This window comes from Cupressus sempervirens, chromosome 4 (genome assembly GCF_028749045.1).
Source record: "Cupressus sempervirens isolate cs-2001-9-10 chromosome 4, ASM2874904v1, whole genome shotgun sequence".
In the NCBI taxonomy this organism is placed as follows: Eukaryota; Viridiplantae; Streptophyta; class Pinopsida; order Cupressales; family Cupressaceae; genus Cupressus; species Cupressus sempervirens.
Window position 1 is genome coordinate 14,956,725 of NC_143121.1, and position 21,904 is coordinate 14,978,628.

The 21,904-nt window shown below is 34.3% G+C and overlaps 1 protein-coding gene across 1 annotated transcript in view; it reads right to left on the reverse strand.

The window, feature by feature from the left end:
• Positions 1–21,264, reverse strand: part of LOC149559692 (lipid phosphate phosphatase epsilon 2, chloroplastic-like) — a 175,015-nt gene extending 153,751 nt beyond the window's left edge. The window contains exons 1-2 of the mRNA XM_089827463.1: positions 21,196–21,264; positions 20,759–20,864 (exon numbers count right to left, since the gene is read on the reverse strand). Of these exons, the coding sequence (XP_089683589.1) occupies positions 20,759–20,864; positions 21,196–21,264 (175 nt within the window). The remainder of the gene's footprint in view (positions 1–20,758; positions 20,865–21,195) is intronic.
• Positions 21,265–21,904: the final 640 nt, after the last annotated feature.

The following is a 21,904-nucleotide window of genomic DNA, read 5'->3' on the forward strand; positions in this document are numbered from 1 at the left end:
TTGAGAAGACTTGGTATAAACTCCTCTTGAGTAAAATCACTCCATAGTTGATCCCAATTGGGTAAGGTGTCTCATCCACTAAAAAATTGAACAAAGACACTCTACTACTTCATAAATCCATTTAGGGCTATTTTTACTACCTCATCATCACTAGGACTATCTCCAACAACTACTAACTCATCCTTGATAAGTCTAGCTTGGTGAGGTAACTTGTGATGTCTTCTCCCTAGTTTATTTCGAGTATTCTTTAGAGATTATTCTTCAATTTCTCTTTGAGAATCTTCTTTCTATTGGTGGTAACATTCTAGTATAGATTCAAAATTGCATCCCACATCTTCATCATGTCTATCTCTACTATATGTAGAACAATATGGTTCTTGACACCATCAAGAATTATCCTATTCACTTTGGCATCATCCTTCCTATATGCTACAAGTTGTATCACATTTGTAGGTATAACTACAACAATGGTAACATAATCTTTGATACCATGTTCTTCCAACAATAAAGAAAGTCTAGCCTTTCTGACACCAAAATTTGAGGCAACATTTAATTTGTCTTGACATCTCAAACTAGCTGAAGCCATCTCAAGGGATTAAGAAATAATAAATCTAAATAAATCAAACTAGGTTTTTATAAACCCTTAATTTCTTTCCTAGGGCACAACTTTTCTACCCTCAAAATTGCTCTAATACCATGTGAAAATTCCTATTGCAGTCAGTAATTAGTAATCTCCTAACTTAAATGATTATTTAACCATTAAAAAGGGAGAACTCTAGTCCAAGGGAGCATTCACACCAAAAAGAAATTGATGGAGCCTGTTGCAGATGCAGTCAACATGGAGAGAGAAATCATGGGATCTATGAAGTTAAGAGAAATGGAAGTGCCAAATAACAAAGAGAAGTCACCACATAGGAAACAATGGAGTGTTTACGCCAAGTGGGCAACAAGGAGCAATCAAAAAGAATAGAGGGAAAAAAGTGAACCCACATTTGTCTCACATTGCCTATGTGGGGGCATTTTTAAATCTTCAAATACTCTGGTAGTTGCATAGCAAGTGTCTTAAAGGACACACCCTTTTAAAAGGGGAAAGTGCACATAGGTGGGCCTGGATGACTAGAGTTGGATGAAGTCAAAGACTAATTCTGAACAAAGACATGCCAAAAAAAGGTGACATCAGCAAGAATGAGCAACCAAAAAAGTCCAAAATCTAGCAGTCGCTACCTCATTAGCCAAAGAATCCAAGGATTTTTGGCTAGCGACATAGTGAATCACCAGAAAACCTAGAATTCGACAGGACAGTGATGGATCCTATGTGGAGATGAGCTGGCGATGTCAGTAAGTTATTGAATAACAATTGGCAACCTAAGACAAATCAAAGGAGGAAATTTGGCAAGTAGACTATGGATAAAATGCTAACTTGGAATCAAGTGAATGAGATCACGACACATGGTGAATCGTGTGGTTCTCGCTATGTGGCCAAAGAAAATATGTAGGGAAATTAGTATAGCAACATAACGAGTGCCTAGGTGGTGTGGCCAGCTAGAAATGAAGTGGCAACGAGGTGGCACCACAAGTTCAAATAAATATCGATGCACAGGATGCTACCACATGTCCAGATCAATGGATGGCTCAATTCTGCAAGAAGAAGATGCATGTGGGTGTGTGACACATGGCATTGGGCCCAGAGTAGATGGTCACATGGTGGATGGTGTAGATTGAGTGACTAATCAGGAAGTGCCACCTGGTGGCTACTCGTATCATCAAAGAGCAAATTTAAAAGGCTTATGTCGCTATGATAAAGGCTTCAGCGTATGCATGAAAGTTAAAAATAAAGCCCCTTTGGTGTTATGCCCAGCATAAGGTTGAGAGGTGGATGTTAGAAGAATTATTACCTTACAAAAAATGAAGCTCTCGTAAGAACATAAAACAATTTTCAAACCTCTCTGGTGATACATGTGCATTTGAGTGTAAAGATGAAAAGGGAGATTGAAGGCGTAAGAGTGTAAGGCATAAAATAAAGGCTTTTGATGGTACGGTGGTGCTCGTATGGGCGTAAAAGAAAAATTTTGAACATTCATGTGAGTGTAAGTATGCAAAGAAAACTTTAGAAGGCTCTGAGGATATGCTAGGGTCATAAAGCCATAAAGGAAACTTGTTCCCGTATGAACGTAAAGCTAAATCTAAAGGCCTCTGGTGCTACATGAAATAGAATTAATTAATGTGTATTAATTGATTAATCAAAGAAATTTCAAATGTCATGGCCCAATGAAAGATAGACATATGGAAATGGTAGATTGGAGGGATAAGTAGAAATGAAGTTCAAATGAAAATTCAAAGAAGATCAACACATAAAATGAAATATTTAATTAAATTTTGAGTTTTATATAGTTCAAAATATATAATTTAAATTTTTTTTTTTCATTTTTAAAGATCTGCTACAGTCCAGGACCTGATTTTTCAAATTGCTATCATGGGGGCATTTTTTATCCAAAATAGGTGGTGCAGTATACCATTGGAACTAGGAAGAAGTAACTTTTCCAATTTTGAGATTAGATTTTGCACAACAATTCATCATTTCAATCTAAGAAAAATTTTGTAATTTCAGGGGCATTCTTAGTAAAAGGTGCAAAATTCATCATGGGATGTTAGAATTAGTTGGGGAACATATATTGATGTTTGTTGAAGCTTAAAATGAATTTTGGAAATTCTTTTACCCTTCTTGAGTTCATTTTTTACCCAAATTTTTCTGTTCCAGATCAAGCATCAAATCAATTACTTGTTCAATTAGATATTTTAGATGTTTTGTGCTTTTTGGAGGCAAAACTAATTGAAGATTTGATTCACTAGTTGAGGCTAGAGATTAGAAAGAAGTTATTCAGTTGTAGGAGATTGAATTTCAAGTGGAAAGATGTCAATTGCATAATAGATCCAGGAATTCACTTCTTTTTATATATTTCTTTCATTCATTCATTGTATGGCTTGGAATTTTGTAAAGTTTTCTTTGGAATGAAGGCATTTAGTAGAACTGACCTAGAAATGATGAATTCTGAGTGGAAGATATGGGATGTGGTAGTTCCAGACCATGAAGCTTTATCTTTGGCTTTGATACCCCCTTCCCATCCCATCAGTTTCTCATTCTTGCCATTTTCTCTCTTGTATGATAGCATTTGTTCACTGAATAGTCTGGTTTATTAGGTTTCTTTTGAGTTAATTTCATGCATTTTCATGTTTTATTTCAAGGAAATTAATACAGTGAGCGAAAAGTGTTTAGTTTTAGTTCAAATCTTGTCTCCTTTCTGAGTTGACCTGTGACGTTTTATGGTCTTTAAACAAAGAGCCTAGATCATAATTGTAATCCCTTAAGGCTGTATGTTGCTTCATTGTTGCTTGTAATTCAAGGAATTATGTAAATGCTTCAAAGAGTCAACAGGGTTGCAGGTTTATTAAGGGGGATATTAGGTAAGAGTGAGATTTAGTTGAACATTGATGTCTATTGACAAGGTGAATGGATAGATCATATATCTAAACATATGAATAAGTATCAGATATCCAAAATGCATGAGGGAGATTCATTAATTTCCCAATGGATTAAGGACTGATCAGCTATAGGATGGTTAGTTTTTTGTCTATACTTGGTTTTCATCCACTTTCCCCACCCACATAAAATCAAAATCAAATTCAAAACATATTTACATTTTATGTTGAAGAGCTATAACAGTTTAACCCTCACTCAGCTTATGAGATTCATAGATTTGCATTTAGCTACTGTAGATCTGTGTCATTTCATGAGTTATTAGGAGATAATAAGGGTGAAATCTACTTAATAGATTCAGGGATATGTTTTTGCACTGGTACGGTATCATTTGAATCTAAGGTCTACCTACCTAGGTTTAGCAGAGCCTGAAGTAGTAGAAGGGTCAAGCCTTATAGTTGGCCCTGTGTCTAAAATGATATGTTGAGAATGGGAGTTAGCTGCCCCTAGATATTTCATATTCTCATTGAGATAACTGAAAACCCTCTAGCATTTTCAAACACCAACAAAATGGTGACTCTGCTAGGGATTGTATTGAATCTGAATGGTAGAAAAACCTTGAGAATTTAGAAGAGGAGAGTCAATACACTAGGAGAAACACAAGGAAAGTAGTCCAATAGTGAGATAATTGTGATGTTCTTTTAATATCATTTCTGAGTTTTTTGTTCCCCAATTAAGCTTTGTTCACAGATAGTAATAGGTTGTAATATTGGATATAAATTGTATTCTATGACTATTATAAGTCCATCTGTAGTCAGTTTTGTTGGAAATGAGAATGAAGTAATTGAGAGGGGGAGGGGGTGAATTAGTTACTACAAAAACATTTCACAGTCCCTTAGATGTGTAAAATTTTGATCTATTTTACAGATTACTGAAACTTGATATTGCAGCAAATAATAACAATCATTAAGAACTGATATCAAAACAATTCAGCAAACTCAAACACTAGAGACACCAGATTTAACATGGAAACCCAATATGGAAAAAACCACCAATGTAACTAGTTATTGTTTTTCACTCTTCTGAAGTGAGCCCTATTAGGAGCCAACCCTATTAAAGGTTACAAAAACACACTGTTAGGTGTGACCCTGTTAGAGGATTTAAACACTCTGTTAGAAGTGGCCTTGCTACAGGTCTTTAGAACAATTCAACTGAATTTTCACCTTGTTAGACGATTTACAAAATTGTTGTTAAACCAACTCTGTTAAGAGATTTGGATTCACTGCTGCAAAGGTTATAAAGCAACAATGAAGTGACCTGAATAATATGCAACTTATCTTTTGTTGATTACAGATCTCTGTTCGGCTTGATTGGATCCTTACTAGTCAAATACAACTTTACAGCTCCTTTAATCCTTCATCAAGATTCGCTCAGTCTCCTCTTATCCAAGTATTTTCTTTTGCATCCTTGCTTCTCTTGTTCTTCACTTGTTTTTACACCTTTTTTCTCATGAACTTTTACAACTTGAATAACTCTATATAGATATATATATATATATATATATATATATGTATATATATATATATATGTATATATATATATATATATGTATATATATATATATATATATGTATATATATATATATATATATATATATATATCAGATTATCAAGTCAGCTCAAATAACTTGGAAAACAATTATTCCAACAGTCGGCTGAATTGCAAGATTTAACAAATCCCTTTATTGGTCGACCCAGCACGGTAAACTCTGTTCAAAAATAATTCTTGTGTTAACCGATTGAGCCCGATTAATATAGAGAATTTTGTGAAATCCTTCAGTCGCCGAGTGAACTCGGTAAGCACTGAGTTCCTTGTGATGACCAAGTGAGCTCGGTGAAACCGGCTCCACTTTCATGACCGAGTGAGCTCGGTGAAAACTGACTTCTCCATCTTTCCTTCGATGACCGAGTGAGCTCGGTGAAAATTGACTTTTCCATCTTTCCTTCGATGATCGAGTGAGCTCGGTTATTACTGTCTATTTTATTTTCTTTGATGACTCGGTTATCACTATCTAAACTTGGTTAATTGAGATTAAAGATTGATATGACATTTTGTGTGACATCAAGGACAACACTATCCAAAAATCTCCCTCTTTGGCATTGATGGCAACACAACATGTCATAACAGAATGAAATTTTGAAACCAAGATAACAGACTTCTCCCTCTTTCACTAGTCTCCTTCTTTTAAGGAGCTTCATAGAAGATTTTTTTAAGTCTAATAAATTTTAGAAGGATATGACAGTAAATCTCTCCCTCTTTGACAACACATGCCAAAGACAACAAAAATAAAGTGAATTGCAATATACCTATATTACTGATTCATATGCAATGATTTCTGATTAAACTGCATCAACAGATAGATCTTCAATCTGGTATGCGTTGATGCATCACTAAAGCTTCCTTTAGTGAACTTCAGATAGGGGAATGACGCCTAACATACCTCTAAGATATAAAAATGCATCCTTAGACAAGGGCTTTGTGAATATATCAGCAATTTGTTCCTTTGTGTGGACATATTCCAATCTGATCTCCTTGTCTTGCACCAATTCTCTGACAAAATGATATTTGATTGTAATATGCTTGGTCTTCGAATGCATCACTGGATTCTTGGATATATTGATTGTACTTGTATTATCACAGAACATAACAACTGGTTCTTTGATTTCCATCTTCATTCCTTGCAATAGTTGCTTAAACCAAACAATATTAGAACAATTTATTGCTGCAGCAACATACTCTGCCTCTGCTGTAGATTGGGATGTACAATTTTTCTTTTTGCTTGTCCAAGAAACCAATCTCTTTCCAAGAAAGAATGCTCCTCCACTTGTGCTTTTTCTGTCATCAAGGTTCCCTGCCCAATCAACATTAGTAAAATCTTTCAAATCCAAATTACCTCTAAATTTGTACCATAGCCCATAATCTTCAGTTCCTTTCAAATATATCATTATTCTCTTGATTGCCATCAGCTGAGTTTCTCTTGGTTTTGCTAAAAATCTTGCAACAATACCAACTGCGAGAGCAATATCTGGCCTGGTATGAACTACATATTGCAATTTTCCAATCATAGATCTATACAATGTTTGGTCTACCTCTTTGGATTCATCATCTTTTGTAAGTTTCAATCCAGTACACATAGGAGTTCCAACAAGTTTATAGTCCTCCATACTAAAAATTTTCAATATCTCCTTGATGTATTTTGATTGAGTGATGAAGATTCCATTCTTATTTTGTTGGATTTGAAGACCAACAAAGAATTTTATCTCACTAAACATAGACATTTCAAACTCCTTGTTCATTTGTTCTGAAAATTCTTTGCAAAGATCATCATGCCCTGTGAAAACAATATCATCTACAAATATTTCTGCCAAGACAATCTTATTATCTGGACCTTCCTTTATATACAAGCTACTATTATCATTAGCTCTTTGAAAACCAATCTGAATAAAATAATTATGCAATCTTTCATACCATGCTCTAGGAGCTTGTTTCAGACCATACAGTGCCTTGTGTAATTTTCAGACCATGTTCCTTTTATCTGGATCAACAAAACCTTCAGGTTGTTCAATGTAAACTTCTTCATCTAGTATTCCATTGAGGAATGCTGACTTGACATCCATCTGATAAACTTTGAATCCTTTGTGAGCAGCATATGCAAGTAAGGTTCTGACTCCTTCCAATCTTGCAATAGGAGCAAAGGTTTCTCCATAATCTATACCTTCTTCTTGTGAGTATCCTTTGCATACCAATCTAGCTTTGTTTCTGGATACCTTACCATCTTTAGTCAACTTGTTTCTGAATACCCACTTGGTTCCAATTATATTCTTATCTTTAGGCCTAGGTACAAGAGTCCATGTCTTGTTTTTCTCTATCTGTTCTATTTCCTCATTCATTGCCTCAATCCAACTATCATTTTCTAGTGCATTCTTAATACTTCTAGGTTCAAAATCAGCAAGTAAACAAGTATTTTTCAACTTAGTTCTTGTCAGGGTTCCTTCAGATTTGTCTCCAATGATCTGATTTGGTGCATGATGTCTTCTGACATATTTTTCTAATACAGGTTCATTGCCTCTTGAATGAATTTCATTGTTATCCTTCTGTATTTTAGATTCTTGCTATTCTGGCTCAGTAGATATTGGCTCGGCTGATTCAGACTCGGTAGACACTTGCTCGGTAGTGTCTGAAAGTTGCTGAGGCTCAGTTTGAACTATTTGCAACTCGGTTACTAAAGACTCAAGAGTTGAGGATTTTTGAGTGAACGGTATACTTGGTATAGTATCTGGTTCAATGTAAACAAATCTCTTGTAGTCTTCAGGTAACTTTTTGCTTTCTTCTTCTAATTTGTCTGCAAACTCATCAATTTTCACGTGTGCACTTTCTATGACCTTTTGAGTGGATAGCTTTAAACATCTATATGCTTTTCTTTTACAAGAATATCCCAAAAATATTCCTTCATCACCTTTTACATCAAATTTTCCTTTTCTAGATTCTTTCAAAATATAACATTTGCTTCCAAATACTTTCAGATAACTTACATTGGGTTTCTAGCAATACCATAATTCATAGGGAGTGTTGAATGAGTCCTTTTTCAGTTGTACTCAGTTTAATGTATAAACTGCAGTGATGATGGCTTCCTTCTAGTATTTGATAGCAATGTTCTTTTCTATCATCAGGGTTCTTGCACAATCCATAATGGATCTGTTTCTTCTTTCAGCTATTCGATTTTGTTCTAGAGTTCCTAGTGCTGAAACCTATCTTTTAATACCTCTTTCAATGTAGAAGTTATTGAATTCATGTGAAATGAATTTACCACCTCTGTCTAACCTTAAACATTTCAGTCTTTTCCCTATTTCTTTTTCTACTCTTACCAAATACCATTTGAATTTCTCAAATGCTTCTAATTTATTTCTTAGATACATGACAGTCATCATTCTTGAGTAATCATCAACAAAGAGAATGAAAAATTTCTCTCCAGTATAGCTTTCTATTCCAATAGGTCCACATAAATCAGTATGCACAATTTCTAATATATCTTCAGATTGATAGTTTTTACCTTTAAAACTAGCCCTTCCCATTTTACCAATCTGACAGTTCTTGCATAGACCAACCTCAGGTTTTTTAATGTTAGGAATGCCTCTTACTTTCTTGAATTTTCTTATTTTTATCAAATTATCAAAGTTGACATGACACAACCTTTTATGCCACAACCAACTCTCTTCAATTTGAGCAATAAAACATGAGCATTCACCAAGTTCTAGATAGAAGAAGGTGTAGACACCTAAAAACCTTTAGAAAATAAAGTATTTTTATTTTCTGAAAAAGTCCTGATGACATCATCATTTATTAATTAATTAATTAATTAATTTTTATGCCATTAAATCCCTTTATCTTAATTAAAAATATTTAATTAAGGAATCCCTCCCAAAAATGTTTAAATCTTATTTAAACATTATTTCCTTATTTATTAATTATTTAATTAATAAATTGACCAAAAATCCTAAAATAAATAAAAAATTTATTTTTTGCCCAAAAATTGGCCAATTTCCTTATGACCAATAACCTCTTCCAAAATCTTCTAATCCTTCTTTAATTTCGATTAAAGGCTAATCTCATCATTTCCTACCCCTAACCCCAACTCAAAATATTTAATTAAAATTAAATATTAATCCTCATGTTTATTAAAAAAGTTTTAATAAATATCTCCTCAACCCAAACCCTTGAAATAAATAAAACTTTATTTATTTCCTAAAAATCTAATTTATCCTCATCCTAAGAAGTTCTAGACTCTTCTAGAAAGTCTTCATCCTCATCCTAGGAAATTCTAGACTATTCTAGAAAGTCTTTATCCTCATCCAAAATCTAGACTCTTCTAGAAGATGTCTTTAAACCTAATCCTAATCCCCTCCTAACCTTGTCACATTCCCTAAACATGGGTTAAAACTTACTAACCCAAGCCAAAGTTAACAAATATCTCTTCCTTCACCCACCCTCATTAAATGCCATCCACTTGCCTATCCTTAAGCTAATCCTAAACCATCCTAATCCATCCTCTAATCATTTGCACAAGCCTAAACAAGCTTAAAACATTTCTAATCAAGTCCAAGTCGAATTTTCTCTCATCACCCTCAAAATATCTCAACCATAAAACTTTATGAAGTCCACTAGGTCATAAATGACTCTTACAAGCCCTTTTATTGCTCTTACAAGTCATTATGAGGGTCTTTATGAAGATTTTATCTCTTGAGCCTCCTTTGTTGACTCATCCTTGCCCTTTCCTCCATCCTCTCACCATGTGACATGTGTCACTCCTTGATTGGCTATAAGGAAGCACAATCCATGTGCTCTCCTCTCATGCAATCTGAGCCTTCCATAAGCTTTTTCCCATCCTTGCATCTTAGCCCTCAATCCCTCAAGCCCTTTGCCTATTTAAGGAATCCTCTCCCAAGTCATTTTAACACAATCCATGAAGTAAAGTTATAATGCTATTTTGAGAGCCAAATCCATACTAAAGCCATCTATCCACACCAAAAATCCACAATCATCCATTGAAGCCCTTTTTGAAGCATAAAGCTTGAGCATACATCCTATCTATTTAGACAAAGCTACTCAACAAGAGAGCTTCTTATTGAGAGAGCCCATTAATGGCTCATATTCTCAATTAAGAGCTCATCTTAGTCTATCTTGAAGTTTATGAATTTTTTTTAGTTTGTAGAAGCTTTTATTTAAATTTGGTTTCTATTAGCATACTAACATTTTCTCATATACAGAAGGTACCTTTAGTTTGGGTGCCAGATCCTATCAGCTTTCCTTTCTCATTCAACAGTCTTTCCTTTCCATGCATGAATTCCACCTTGAATCCAATATTGAGTAACTATGCCGCACTTAGAAAATTATGTTTGAGACCTTCAACCCAATAGGCATTATTACAAACAAGTTCTTTGGTTGGATAGATTCTTCCTCTTCCTTTTATGAAATGAGGTTCATTATTACCAAACCTTACACTGCCACCATCATAATCTTCAAACTAATCAAACTTAGTTTTATCACCAGTCATATGATGTGAGTAACCAATGTCTATAATCCATGTATCATTCTTACTTATATGAGAGATAAGAGCAATTTTATCTTCCTCATCATTGTCAGAATCATCTTTAACAGCAATATAAACAATTTCATCCTCACTATTATCAGAATCTTTAGAATTTTCAGCCATGAAACATGATTTCTTACCTTTATTCTTGAATGATTTAAAATCTTTCTTGCCATTCCATTTATGATCCTTCTTTTCATTATTGTTCTGCTGGTTTGGGCACCTAGCTGCAATATGACCAATTTCTTCACATGAAAAACATATTAGAGGAACTTTACCTTTATATTTTCCTCTACCTCTAGAGTATTTTCTTGCTAGAAGAGCTTCAATTACTTCAAGATCACTTTCTGAGCTTAGATTTGATTCATCTTCACTTTCTGACTGAAGTTTCTTTTTGTTTTTCTCCTTGAGTGAAAGTTAGGCCTCAAATGTTGATTCCATGTTCTTGGAAGCTGGAACATAGTTGTCAAAGTTATCTAGTTCAAATGCAGTTAATCTCCCAACTATGGCCTCAAGATTTATTTGATGATTTGCTTCACATCTTCTTTCCTGAATTTCAGACACTCTGATTGCATAAACGAGAAGCAAGGTTCTAAAAAAATTTCTTACAACTGTTTCTCCTTTGATGTCACCACCAGCTGCCCTGATTGCACTTACACATGCTTTAACTCTTTCAACATACTTTGCAATGTTTTCATCCTCTCTCATCCTCATTTGATCAAATTGTCCTCTTAGACTTTCTATTTTTGCTCTTCTCACATTTTCATCCCCTCCATAGATTTCTTTTAGCTTGTTCCACATGTCAAAGGCAGTTTTGCAGTCCTTAATGTCATCAAATTCTTCATAGCTGAGAGCAGATGCTATGTCTATCATCATGTTGTTGTGAGTTTTCTTTTCACCAATATCATTGACTGACAGTGTGCCAGAAGGTTCTTCTTATTTTTCTTCAAGGTATTTCACTCCAGTATCACCAACAGTAGCCAGATGAAGTTTCATCAATCCTTGCCATGCTAAGAAGTTATCTCTATTAAGTTTTGGAATTTCTCTTTTGTAAGATATCCTGATCTTTTGCTTAGATCCTTGAAATCTTCTCCTGCAAGTACCAAAAGCTCTGATACCAATTCTTGGAAATGAGAATGAAGTAACTGAGAGGGGGAGGGGGTGAATCAGTTACTACAAAAACATTTCACAGTCCCTTCGATGTCTAAAAGTTTGATCTATTTTACAGATTACTGAAACTTGATATTGCAGCAAATAATAAAAACCATTAAGAACTGATATCAAAACAATTCTACAAACTCAAACACTAGAGACACCAGATTTAACGTGGAAACCCAATATGGGAAAAACCACCAATGTAACTAGTTACTATTTTTCACTCTTCTGAAGTGAGCCCTATTAGGAGCCAACTCTGTTAAAGGTTACAAAAACACACTGTTAGGTGTAACCCTGTTAGAGGATTTAAACACTCTGTTAGAAGTGGCCTTGCTAGAGGTCTTTAGAACAATTCAACTGAATTGTCACCTTGTTAGAGGATTTACAAAATGGCTGTTAAACCAACTCTATTAAGAGATTTGGATTCACTGCTGCAAAGGTTATAAAGCAACAATGAAGTGCCCTAAATAATATGCAACTTACCTTTTGGTGATTACAGATCTCTGTTCGGCTTGATTGGATCCTTACTAATCAAATACAACTTTACAGCTCCTTTAATCCTTCATCATGATTCGCTCAGTCTCCTCTTATCCAAGTATTTGCTTTCGCATCCTTGCTTCTCTTGTTCTTCACTTATTTTTACACCTTTTTTCTCACACACTTTTACAACTTGAATAACTCTCTATATATATATATATATATATATATATATATATATATATATATATATTTCAGATTATCAAGTCGGCTCAAATAACTTGGAAAACAATTATTCCAACACTCGGTTGAATTGCAAGATTAAACAAATCCCTTTACTAGCTGACCCAGCATGGTAAAATCTGTTCAAAAATAATTCTTGTGTTAACCGACTGAGCCCGATTAATACAGAGAATTCCGTGAAATCCTTCAGTCGCCGAGTGAACTCGGTAAGCACTGAGTTCTCTATGATGAACGAGTGAGCTTGGTGAAACTGACTCCACTTTGATGACTGAGTGAGCTCAGTGAAAACTGACTTCTCCATCTTTCCTTCGATGACCGAGTGAGCTCGGTGAAAACTAACTTTTCCATCTTTCCTTCGATGACCGAGTGAGCTCGATTATTACTGTCTGTTTTATTTTCTTCGATGACTCGATTATCACTTTCTGAACTCATTTAATTGAGATTAAAGACTGATATGACATTTTGTGTGACATCAAGGACAACACTATCCAACAAGTTCAGTCTTTACAAGTCCTATTACAAAAGGTTCAAAGTCAAGAATCAATTTATAAAGTGTACCCTCTTTCCAAGGTGTTAGTGATCTGCAAGTTTCCCATATTGAAAGTTTGGTTCAGAATCTACAAATGGTAAAAGTGTTTTAAATCTTTTCTCACTAAGTGTGAGTGGTGATTCTAAAGTAAACCTATCTAAAAGTGCATGATTTTTTTTAAAATATCAGAGGCTTTCATTATTTTTGGGTAGATCTAGTTTTTTTGGAAAGAGAAATTATAAGTTTCCTAATTAATGGTTTATCTGGTTGCTTGTATCTGCTGGATTAATCAATTTTAAGAGGTGAATCACTGTTGTGATTTCATTTTCCTCTTTAAGGAGGTGGCAACTCTACAAATGATTCTATCTATGGTGTAAAGGGTTTCATGCTTGTACCTGTGCCAATCAGTAGATCTAAGGTTTCATACAGCAACACATAAAGGTATTTCATCTTTTCATGTATCTATTTTTCATGAAAATTGAATGGTAAAAATGGTTGCCTCCATCTAGTGGTTTCAACACTAAGAAAAAGAGTTAGGAGTTTTAAAATTTTATAAGATAGATTATGAGTCTAGGTCCGAAAGTGATGTGCAGACTCTTGAAATTGTCCATTCAAATATTGCTAGATTGAAAAGAAAGATTCATGATAAGACTATCGTAATGTTAAGAAGTGCAATTGGTAATATTGGGGGTCTTAGTGGATTTCAAATTTACATGAAGTTCAAATCAGTAGTTATGAATCTTGATGAGTTTTTCAGACCTGCGGAGTCTTCATGGCCAATGGTACTCTTAGAAGTTTTTATGCCACGTTCGGTTGATTGGCCAGCCAAGATAAGATTAGATAAGATGTGTGAAATCCAATATTTTATCATTGAGGTTGAAAATGTTTTGAAGGCTAATGAGTCTAATGTTAATGAATATAATGAATCTGTTGAAGGTGATATTGAATATGAAGAGTCTCAGTTTTATGAATTAGATGATAGTAATCAGCAACTTGATAATATGCATAGTGTGGATTCATTTTTTTATGATGATGATTGTCAAGAAGAGGAAAAAGGTAACACTAGTGATAGTCTTTCTTCTAGTGATGAATGTGATTGTGTTATGATGCCATTTGTTGAGGTATTTTCTAAAGAAGAAGATGTATGTGATGATTAGAATGTTGATTTTTTAGAAGATATTACTAACAAGTTTTCTATTACAAATGTATCAAGCTATCTAGATAATGATCATAGCCAAGGGGAAGAAACTAGGGATGAAATCTCATTAAGTGTTGATGACATTTCTGATTTGTTGGCTCATGATTTTGAAAGGTATGCTAATCTATCTAAGGATTCTTGTGCTTTGACACGTTATGCAAATTCATTTGGTGAAGTCATTTGAAAATGTAGTTTCAGAATATGCTATGTCAAGTTTTGGAGGTGTATATGATGGTAGTTTGCACATCAATACACATGATGACGTCTATGTTGAAAATAAAGATGTAGAGATAAGATCTATTGCTAGTTCATGGTTTTCTTATTTTCATGAAGATGAGATAAATTCAAATAGCTCATGTGATGAGGAAAGTAATAGTAATGAATTGGTTTATCCTAGTGAGTTATTTGAGGAAGAAATTGATATAGATCAGCATACTATTAGAATGCAATTTCATGATAATTCTTGTGGTTTGAGATCTAATCATTTGTTGGAATATGACGAAAATGTAGTTTATATTCAGTTTGATATATGGTGTATTGATGTTGCAAATGAGAGAAATCAAAGTTTATATACTCTTCATATATGGATGCATAAGGTGGGTTACAATTTGATCCATGTAACTCGTTGAATGAAGTTGAATATGGGCACTTTATGTTTCCAGTTGAAAGAATCCATGATTCAGTCAGTAGTGATCAGTTTCAATTTGATATCAGTTTTTATGATCATGTTGAGCCATTTTTTCATAGTGAGCAAGATGAAGAAATTATGTTTGATATTTATATGCACTATGGAAGTAATGATAGCAGTTTTGTTTCACCTGACCTGTTAATGAGAAAATTAGATGTATGTGGTGAAACTAATGTAATTGTGAATCTTAGTTTTCCTCAAGAGAATGTCAATGAAAATCAAGCCTATGATAGAGGTAAGGAGTTCTAAAACTCTTTGGTGGCCCGGGGCCATCAGTTGTACATAGTAGGAGTAGATTTCTTGCTTTCAATAAAGTTGTTCAAGAGGAGTTTTTGAAGTTCAAGTGTGTGGTTTGCTTCTCCCAAAGATCTAAAATCTTGCCATGTCCACAAGGGACATGCATCCCCAGATAGAACCACTATTGGGACTAAAAATTGCATAGTCAATTTTCAGTCACATATTGAAATTTTTTAAGAATCAATGCCCTAAAGTGCCTTTTATGCATGTATAGTTGGTTGTCAGTTTTAGGCCTAGATGGTGTTTGAGTGATGACCTACCACTTTGGAAATGCTTAGTGTCCATACAAGAGAACCTACATTCTCAGTTTAAAGTTGTTTCATTTGTAAGAGCATCAAAATGTTTTGTTAGTTGGAATACAAATCAATGAAATTGGCACACACAAAAGCCCCACGCATGAAATTGGCAATGCATGTATTAAGAAACACAAAAGCCCCACATTGTTAGAGCAAGGGACGAATCATAAAAATAGAGCACCCTCCCACATAAAGTAGAGATCACATTGTAGATAAGGTGTGATACAGATATAAAAAGACAGCTGCCTCAATAAGATTTGCAAGTTATAAAGGGAGAACTCCAGTCCAAGGGAGCATTCACGCCCAAAAGAAATCAATGGAGCTTGTTGTAGATGCAATCAGCATGGAGAGAGAAATCATGGGATCTGTGGGGTTAAGAGAAATGGAAGCACCAAATAAAAAAGAGAAGACACCGCGTAGGAAATAGTGGAGTATTTAATGCCAAGTGGGCATTTCACCATGCAAGGAAAAGAAAGCACTCATGGCAGCAAGGAGCAATCACAAAGAATAGAGGAAAAAATGTGAATCCACATTTGTCCCACATTGCCTATGTGGGGGCATTTTTAAATCTTCAAATACTCTGGCATATGCATAGCAAGTGTCTTAAAGGACACACCCTTTTAAAAGTGGCAAGTGCACACAGGTTGGCTTGGATGGCTGGAGTTGGACATAGTCAAACACTAATTTTGAACAAAGACATATGGAAAAAGGTGACTTCAGCAGGAATGAGCCACTAGAAAAGTCTAGAATTTGGCAGTTTCTACCTCGCTAGCCAACACATCCAAGGATTTCCATCTAGCAACATAGCGAATCGCCAGAAAACCTAGAATCTAGTAGGACAGTGATGGATTCTATGTAGAGATAAGGTGGTAGCATCAGCAAGTTACTAAATGACAAGTAGCAACCTGACAACAAATCAAAGGAGGAAATTTGGTGAGTAGACTATGGATAAAATGCTGACATGGAATCAAGTGAATGAGATCACGACACATGGTGGATCATGTGGTTCTCGCTATATCACTAAAGAAAAGATGTAGGGAAGTTAGTATAGCGACATAGTGAGTTCCTAGGTAGTGGGGCCAACTGTAAATGAAGTGGTGATGAGGTGGCACCACTAGTTCAAATAAATATCGATGCATAGAATGTTGCCACATGTCCAAATGAATGGATGGTGCAATTTTGCAAGAAGAAGATGCTTGCCGATTAAACAAAGTGGGAATGTAGGCATGTGACACATGGCATCAAGCCCAGAGTAGATGGTGATGTTGCAGATGATGCAAATTGAGTGAATAATTAGGAAGTGCCACTTGGCGGCTAGTCATATCATCAGAGAGAAAATTTCAAAGGCTTACACCGCTATGCTAAAGGCTTGAGCATATGTGTGAAAGTTAAAAATAAAGCCCCTGCAGTGTTACACCTAGCATAAGGTCGAGAGGTGGATGTTGGAAGCATTAAGACCTTAGAAAAAATGAAGCTCTTGTGAAAATGTGAAACAATTTTCAGACCTCTCTGGTGATACACGCACGTGTGAGTGTAAAGTCAAAAAGGGAGATTGAAGGCGTAAGATTGTAAGGCATAAAATAAAGGCTTTTGATAGTATGTTGGTGCCCGTATGGGTGTAAAAGAAAAATTTTGAACATTCATGTGAGCGTAAGCATGCAAAGAAAACTTTAGAAGGCTTTGAGGATACGCCAGGGTCATAAAGGTATAAAGGAAACTCATTCTGTATGAATGTAAAGCCAATTCTGGAGGCCTCTAGTGCTACATGAATTAGAATTAATTAATGTGTATTAATTGATTAATCAAAGAAATTTCAAATGTCATGGCCTAATGAAAGATGGGCATATGGAAATGGTAGATTGGAGGGATAAGTAAAAATGAAGTTCAAATGAAAATTTAGAGAAGATCATTGCATAAAATGAAATATTTAAATAAAATTGGAGTTTTATATAGTTCAAACTATATAATTTTAAAATAATCATTTTTAAAGATCTGCCATAGTCCAGGACCTAATTTTTCAAATTTCTACCATGGAGGCATTTTTTATCCAAACTAGGTCATGTAGTATACCGTTGGAACTAGGAAGAAGTAAATTTTCCAATTTGAGATCATATTTTTTACAACAATTCATCAGTTCCATCTAAAAGCAATTCTGTAATTTTTGGTGCATTCTTAGTAAAAGGGGTAGAATTCATCATGGGATGTTAGAATCAGTTGGGGAACATATATTGATGTTTGTTGAAGCTTAAAATGAATTCTAGAAATATTTTTACCCTTCTTGAGTTCATTTTTAACCAAATTTTGTTGTTCTAGATCAAGCATCAAATCAGTTACTTGTTCAATCAAATATTTTATATGTTTTGTACTTTTTGGACGCAAAACTAATTGAAGATTTGATTCACCATTTGAGGGGAGAGATTAGAAAGAAGTTATTCAGTTGTTGTCCAGATTGAATTTTGAGTGGACAGATGTCAATTGCATAGCAGATCTGGGAATTCACTTCTTGCTATATATTTCTTTCTTTCATTCATTGTACGGGTTGGAATTTTGGAAAGTTTTCTATGGAATGAAGGCATTTAGTAGAATTAGCCTAGAATTGATGAGTTCTGAGTGGATGATCTGGGATGTGCTAGCTCTAGACCATGAAGCTTTTGCTTTGGCTATGATACCCCCTTCCCATCCCATCAATTTCTCATTCCCGCCATTTTCTTTCTTGTATGGCAACATTTATTCATTGAATAGTTTGGTTTATTAGGTTTTTTGTGAGTTAATTTCATGCATTTTCATGTGTTATTTAATGGAAATTAATATAGTGAGCTGCAAGTGTTTAGTTTCAGTTCAAATCTTGTCTCCTTTCTCAGTTGAGTTGTGATGTTTTATGGTCTTTGAACAAAGAGCCTAGATCATAAGTGTAGTCCCTTAAGGCTCTATGTTTCTTCATTATTGCTTGTAATTCAAGAAATTATGTAAATGCCTCAGAGATTCAACAGAGTTGTAGGTTTATGGAGGGGGATATCATGTAAGAATGAGATTTAGGTTAACATTGATGTCTATTTACAAGGTGAATGGATATATCATATATCTGAATATATGAATAAGTATCAGATATCCAAAATGCATGAGGGAGATTCATTAATTGCCCAACGGATCAGGCACTACTAAGCTATAGGATCATTAGTTTATTTTCTATACTTGGTTTTCATCTGCTTTCCCCACCCAAATAAAATCAAAATCAAATTCAAATCATCTTTACATTTTATGTTGAAGAGCTATAATATTTTAACCCTCACTCAGCTTATGAGATTCATTATTTGCATTTAGCTATTGTAGGTCTATGTCATTTCATGAGTTATTAGGAGATAATAAGGGTAAAATCTACTTAATAGATTCAGGGATATGTTTTTGCACTGGCACGGTATCATTTGAATCTGAGGTCTACCCACCTAGGTTTAGTAGAGCTCGAAGTAGAAGAAGGGCCAACCCTTATTGTTGGCCCTTTGTCTAAAATGATATGTTGATAATGGGAGTTAGCTACGCCTAGATATGTCATATTCTCATTGGGATAATTAAAATCCCTCCAGTATATTCAAACACCAACAGATATTCTCCACTACTATCCCCTATCAATAAACCCTTGCTAACATTGCAAGATTGTTTGCTATCATTGCAAATTCATTTTCTAATGCTTGGAATGCTTCTCCAACTTGTATTCTCCATATGGCCCCCTAACCTCTTTATATACTACTCCTATTGGAAAATGAACAATTGAGTTTGATTCTCAATCAATGATTGAGTTTAAAACAAATATTTAACAAATACTTTTCCCTACTTCAACTAATTAGAAAAACTATTATTTGCAAAATAATTACATTAGGACGAACAACTATCCAACCTAACCAAACTAACAACTAGATGAGTATTGTATTATTTAGGGAATTGTAAAAGAAAAAAAGGTGTGAATTTTGGTGTGGAATATAGCTTGTTGAGCGTGAGGGTAAAACGGGTGCAATGCAGTTGCCTTTTTGGATGAGAAGCTAAGGCATCTTGGAGTCTTCAAAGCTCACACCTTCAATTGATCATAATTAGAATGGAAGCAATGACATTCAAACTAGAACTTCCTTGGATGAGACTCGAACTGGTGACCAACAACCTATGAAAAAGAGTGTCCAATCGTGAGTATGGAGGAGTTTTCTTTACTAGTTTTACCATGAGAATGGTGGAGGATTTTTCACCACTGAATTTGGTTAGCCATTGATAGTTCATGCTCCATTTTCTCTTAGAATTTTGCTAACCAGATAGATGTGAGGTTTGGTTTGAAGTTTTTAACTAGGATTAATGGATTCTTGAAGAAGTAAAATACTTATTCAATTAGAATTCCAACTCCAAAAATATGGAATCAAATGAAGGAAATGAATCTTTTCATTATGATTTGTGAAGCAAAATATTCCAATCATATTCTAAAAACCATAATCTAGATTAAAAAAATTATAATTGTTCAAATTCTTGTTCTGACATCACTAGTTCCAACAACCAAATGAATTATAAAATTAATTCCATTAAACATATATAAACCAAAAAAATTGTATTATTAGATTTCCACAATCCATTTGTCATATGAAATTTTGCTTCTGGATTCTATTAGGTGTGTTCTTTTAGCATCATCAAATCACACTATGTGATCTATCATCAAGGTGAGAGAATGTAAAGATGTAATTAACTATATATCTATACTTAAAATAGAACATTTTTCCATCTAAAGACATTTTTTTGAATAACTTTACCGTTAATTTTAATTAAAAGATCCTAATTCCCAGAGCCATAGTCTTGCTCTCTGTACTATAAATCTTAGAGAATCCCCTATTTTTCAATGGCGAAGCGGCTAAATGTGACTCTGAACACTCATATTTTATTATTCTATATTTTAGACTAGTAATAAACAAGCAATGAGGAAAACTAATTGGCTTTAAAATAGTGGGCAGGCACAAATGCCATCTAAAAAATTAAGGTTTATTATTTTCTATGAGAAAAAAAATTAAATTGCTGCAATAGCTTCTTTGTATTTCAGGTGCTTAAGTATTTTTTAGAAGCTTACAATAATGTTCAGTTGTAGAAAATAGATCTTATAAATCCAATAGACCTTTTTTCAAAACATTAGAAAGATGCAAGGAAGAAAGAAGAAAACTTAACTAGTGGATTGAGGAGCTGAATAATTCTAGGAGCTAAAGCAATTTTTGGAGGATGTGTGCTTGATCTATATGCCATAGTCCTATACTCTTTAGCTTCTTCACTATTATTTCTGCTAAATTTAGTGGTGAAAACTAAATGATTGTGACAAATAGAAGGAAAATAGGAAAGATTCTATTTGGTTTTTAATCATCATCATATCGAACCAACTTGTACCTATCTTATCCTTCATAATATAAAATCTTCCAATGAGTATGGAGCTAACTTGTACTTATCTTATCCTTGATAATATGGAACTACATATGTTTCATAATGGGACTAGGTTATTGAATGAATTTAAAATGAAATGGAAAGAAAAGAAAACAAATTGAATATTATTTCAAAATTAAATATAAAAGAAAAATATTTTTAAATAGATTTATGATACTTCAAGGAAAGATGAGAAGTTTTGTAGTAGTAGATTGCTGGATTTAGGTTTTTAATAATCTTCTCTTATGATGCAAACTTGTAGTTTTCTTGTGTACAGCTCTTTGTCTGAGCTTTCCTTCTGTAATTTCCACTTGTTACACCACATTTATTGCGAGAGCTTTTAGGGTATGATATAATGGCCTTGCCCAGTGGTGAACTAGTTGTTTATGGTGTTCACGCTATTGTTTTAGATTTTCCATGGTGTTACCATAGAACAAATGCCCTTGCAAGTTTGTCCCGAAGGTTTTTCATGAGGTAATCTTGATATTATCATTCCTTTACAAGAATTTGATGCTACATGTGACTGGTTAGAGCTGTAGAACCAGAATCAGTATGCAAAGAACATTAAAAAATGAAGTAAACATTCACAAACCAAAAACTAAATTCACATATATGATTAGACTAAGAAAGAAAATAAGAAGTGCAAACCTCACAAGAGAAAACACTCCATGCTTTCTTGATTCTATAGATGTGTCCTTTTGCTGTGGATGTATGCTCAAGATGCTCAAAAGCTGCTTCAATGGAGATGGGTAATGGCAAATTGGTAGCTTTGTGAGCTCTCAATTTGGCATTATAAGGGTATGGTTGATGGCTTTGGTTCTCAAAATAGCATGGTAACTTTAGCTCAAAGATTGTTGATGAAATGGCTTGGGATGGGATTCAATTTATAGGCTAAGGGCTTGAGGGATGGAGGGTTTAGATGCAAGGATGGATGAAGGCTTAAGGAGGGCTAAGATGCACTCAAA